The 4,363-nt window shown below is 42.1% G+C and overlaps 1 protein-coding gene across 1 annotated transcript; it reads left to right on the top strand.

Moving 5' to 3' along the window:
* The first annotated feature begins 557 nt into the window (after nucleotides 1-557).
* LOC104992115 (olfactory receptor 2A2-like) lies at nucleotides 558-1,490 on the top strand. The gene has a single exon (XM_010844865.1). The coding sequence runs from the start codon at nucleotides 558-560 to the stop codon at nucleotides 1,488-1,490; it is 933 nt and encodes a 310-aa protein (XP_010843167.1).
* Nucleotides 1,491-4,363: the final 2,873 nt, after the last annotated feature.

Genomic DNA, 4,363 nt, shown 5'->3' on the forward strand with positions numbered 1-4,363 from the left:
CCATCAAGACAAGAAATGCAAAGAATGTAAAATTAGAGGAAATTATTTGTATACGTGATGTTGAATTTGAACCTTAGACTACAAGGGCAGGAAATGCTGTACTTAGAGTAGTGAATCATGTTAATGTTACATCTCCTGTTTTTGGTAATTATACTGAGAATACATTAGCAAGTATACATGTTATAGAGAAAATATTCCAAAGGGTTTAGATGTAAATTGCCAATAGGTGAATAAGGTTTCCCATTAGTCTTATGTGGTCTCCAGAAAATTAATACTATGTGCACACAGAGAAAATAAATGATAAGGCAAAATTTTAAAAACAATTTGGTAAAATCTATACAGTAGTACAGTTTATAGTCCCTGATATTTATCTGAAATTTTGGATTACTTCACATTAAAAAAAAAAAAAAGGTGAAGAAACTTAGAAAAAATGTCAGTAATGCAGGGATAAGCATACCAGCTTCCTCTTCATTCCCTTCAGATAAATAACTCCTATTTTCATTGTTATCCAGCTGTGACACTCCCATCGCACAGTCCTTGACAGACTATCTTTAGGAATGGAGGGCAATCAATCATGGATTGCAGAATTCATCTTGGTAGGATTCCAGCTCAGTGAAGACATGGAATTGGTCCTGTTTGGTATCTTCTCCCTGTTATATACCTTCAACCTGCTGGCGAATGGCATGATCTTGGGTCTCATCTGCCTCGACCCTAGACTGCACACCCCCATGTACTACTTCCTGTCTCATCTGGCCATCACTGACATATCCTATGCTTCTAGCAATTTGCCCAATCTGCTGGCAAATCTAGTGAAACACACAAAAAACATCTCCTTTGTCTTATGTACTTTGCAGATGATTTTTAATTTGACTTTTGCTTCAATAGAGTGTTTGATTTTGGTGGTGATGTCCTATGACAGGTTTGTGGCAATCTGCCATCCCCTGCAGTACACGGTCATCATGAACTGGAGGGTCTGCATGTTTCTGGCCATCGCTTGCTGGGCGTGTGGATTTTCCCTGGCCATAGTACAAGTAAGTCTGTTTCTAAGGCTGCCTTTCTGTGGGCCCCAGAAGGTGAACCACTTCTTCTGTGAGATTCAGTCTGTTCTCAAAGTGACCTGTGGTGACATCTGGATCAATGAAATGTTCCTCTTTGCTGAAGGTGTGTTTATTTTAGTTGGGCCCCTTTCCCTGATGCTGGTCTCCTATGTGCACATCCTCTGGGCAATCCTAAAGATCCAGTCAAAGGAGGGCCGCAAGAAAGCCTTCTCCACCTGCTCCTCCCACCTCTGTGTGGTTGGGTTCTACTTTGGCATAGCCATGATGGTGTACTTGGCCCCTGACAGTAACCACCGAGAGGAACAGAAGAAAATCCTTTTCCTGTTTTACACTCTATTCAACCCATTGCTGAACCCTCTTGTCTACAGTGTCAGGAATGCTCAAGTGAAGGCTGCCTTCCACAGAGTATTGCAGAAGAAAAGGACAGTGTGAGGGAGAGTATAGTTTTGGTTCAGTGCATTTTTCCCCCAGTGAGATGTGATTGCTGGTATAAAAAACTCAAGAAAATTTCCCAAGAAGATGCATGATTTCATGATGACAATTACTCAAGAGGAACATCAACATGATGGCAGAGTAAGATTCCCTAAGCCATTGTTCCTCCATGGAGATGGGAATATAGAGGCCAAATTTCCTTTCTGAAAATAACAGAAGTCAAATAATAGGTGTCAGCACTCCAGACAAGCACAACGCCAAGAAGAGATACAGTAAGTGAAGTGTTTACACAAATTGATGACACTTACCTCCCATAGCTACCTCCTCTTTCTACCACCATGTGTGCGGATCAGGAGAAAATTCCCAACTCTCATCTCTTCCTCAAGAGGGAAAAAGAAAAATGGACAATGGAGACTATTTTGTAGCTTTTCGGAGCATGGCCTGAAGTTAGTTGTCTCACTTGTTTCAGAGCACTGATGGGAATGGCAATTTGGATTCCTTGTAGGGGCCACTGAGAAACATCGCAAGCATTCCAACTTTTTATAGTTATATAGAGATTGTAGCATGTCAGACAAACACCAAGTAGAGCAAGTCTGTACAGGCTTCAGGAAAAAAAAAATGGGCAAACCTCTTTAACTGAGAAAATACATAAACCAATTCAGAGAAGCTGCATCCACAGACAAGGCGAGGAGGTCCCCAGAGTCTCTAGGAGAGCTTATTGCTGAAGATCTTCCCCTTCTCACAGTAGGTCAATAGACTGGGAGAAGTAGCTGTTTTTCCAAATGCCTACATCTCAGCTAAAGTTCACAAGATATACAGTGAAACAGGGAAAACAGGGACCAATTAAAGGAGCAAACTAAATCTCAAGAAAATATCCCTAACGAAATGTAGATATGAGTCACCTGGTGAAAATCCAAGATCATCATTTTAACGATATTGAATAATCTATAAAACATATAGACAACAAATAAAGCAAGTGATACATGAACAAAATGAAAATATCACAAAAAGATAAAAGCTATAAGAAGAACCAAACATAAATTCTGGGACTGGGTTGAAAAATTAATTAAAGGGCTTTGAGTGAGAAATTAAGAACTGGTTGGAGACTGACGAAAATAAGACACAACATGCCAAAAATGTGTGGCTGCAAAAGCAATACTTCATTTTCAGTAACATATCCTCATGCCTTTACAAAGAGAAAAGATGGAAAATCAACACCCTTACTTTACATCTAAACTAGAAACAGAAGAAAAATCAACCCCAATATGGCATAAATAAGAAAGTAATAAACACTGGAATGTATATAAGCAAAGTAGAGAACAGAAAACAGCCAACTGGCAGAAAAAGAAGTCAATGAAACTAAGAAATGGTATCCTGAGAAATTCAAAATATTGGCAAACCCTTATCTAAACTGAAAGAAAAAGAGATATATGTAGGATATTCAGATACCTAGAAACATGAAGCAGAATAGTGGTTACAAGTGACTAGGAGACAAGAATGAGAAGTTATTTAATTGGTACAAAGTCTCAGTTTGAGGTGGGAAAGTTCTGGAGATGAATATTGATGATGCGTCCACACACTGTTATTGACAATGTCACTGAAGTGTACATTTAAAAATTTTAGAAGACAAGTTCAAGACAGAAGAGTGGTAAGACCCTGAGTATATCTCCCATGAATATATTAAAGCTAAAACTACATGTAAAAGAGCTCTCTTTGAGAACTAAAGTAGAACAACAACTTTTGTACAACTGTGAATACAAAAGAAGAAATAATTGCACACCAAACATGTAGGAGAGGGAGAGAAGCAATCTGGTTGGGACCCACACACCCACTGAGCATCCTGGAAGGGGAGGAGGTTATCCCAAGACGGGCGTCCTCCCCAAGGACCAAGGAGTTCAAGCACCATGTTGGGTACCCCAGCCCTGGGGCCCAGCACTAGCAAGACAAAATGCTTTTGCTGGTTTTGAAACCAGTGAAGCTTATAACTGAGAGAGCCCAAGGGCTGTTGGAAATCTAAATTTCCCTGTTAAAGGATGTACACACGGACTTCCTTCCTCCAAGGTCCTGTGCAGAAACAGCAAGATGATTATAACTGAGAGAGCCCAAGGGCTGTTGGAAATCTAAATTTCCCTGTTAAAGGATGTACACATGGACTTCCTTCCTCCAAGGTCCTGTGCAGAAACAGCAAGATGAAAAGTGCCTGCTGCTATGGCCAGCTGGCCAAGACCACCCCGGTGGGCCCCACCCCCCAGCCCACATGGACTGTAGCTCTAGCCCCTCTGGCTCTGGCCATATATCCCACTAAGGCAGTGGCCACCAACACCTCTGCCCCCAGGAGAAGCAGCAGCTCTCCTCAGGCTCCAGCCCCAGCCACTCCATCTTTGGTCACACTCCCAGTCAAGGTACTGGCCATGAGCACACACTGGTGGCTCTCATCAGAAAAAGGCTCCAATCTCTCTGGCTCCAGCTCTACAGCCACCAAAATGGTTATTTCACTGTGACCCAGGAGAAGCCTCAGCCCACGACGAATCCTAAGTCTAGTCCCCCTAGCAGCTCACCCCTCACTGAAGCAGGGGCTCCCAGTCCTACGTCAGACTCTAGCTCTAGCCCCACCCAGCCCTGGCTCCAGTTCTGACCCCTACAAGTGGAGGCCCCAGCAGACCCTGAAAAAAGCCTCAGCCCAGACTTGCATCACTTCCAGATCTTGCCCAAAGGCACTGGGCACATGTAGACTACATAAGGAGTCTCCCACACAAGACATGCCTTTAAGACTGAGATAGGAAATGATTCTGCCTAATTTGAAAGACAAAGTCAAACAAAATGAGAAGACAAAGAAATATGTTCCAAATGAGAGAACAAGATGAAAAACCAAA

The sequence above is a fragment of the Bison bison genome, unplaced genomic scaffold, assembly GCF_000754665.1.
Source record: "Bison bison bison isolate TAMUID 2011002044 unplaced genomic scaffold, Bison_UMD1.0 scf7180017864211, whole genome shotgun sequence".
NCBI classification, from domain to species: Eukaryota; Metazoa; Chordata; class Mammalia; order Artiodactyla; family Bovidae; genus Bison; species Bison bison.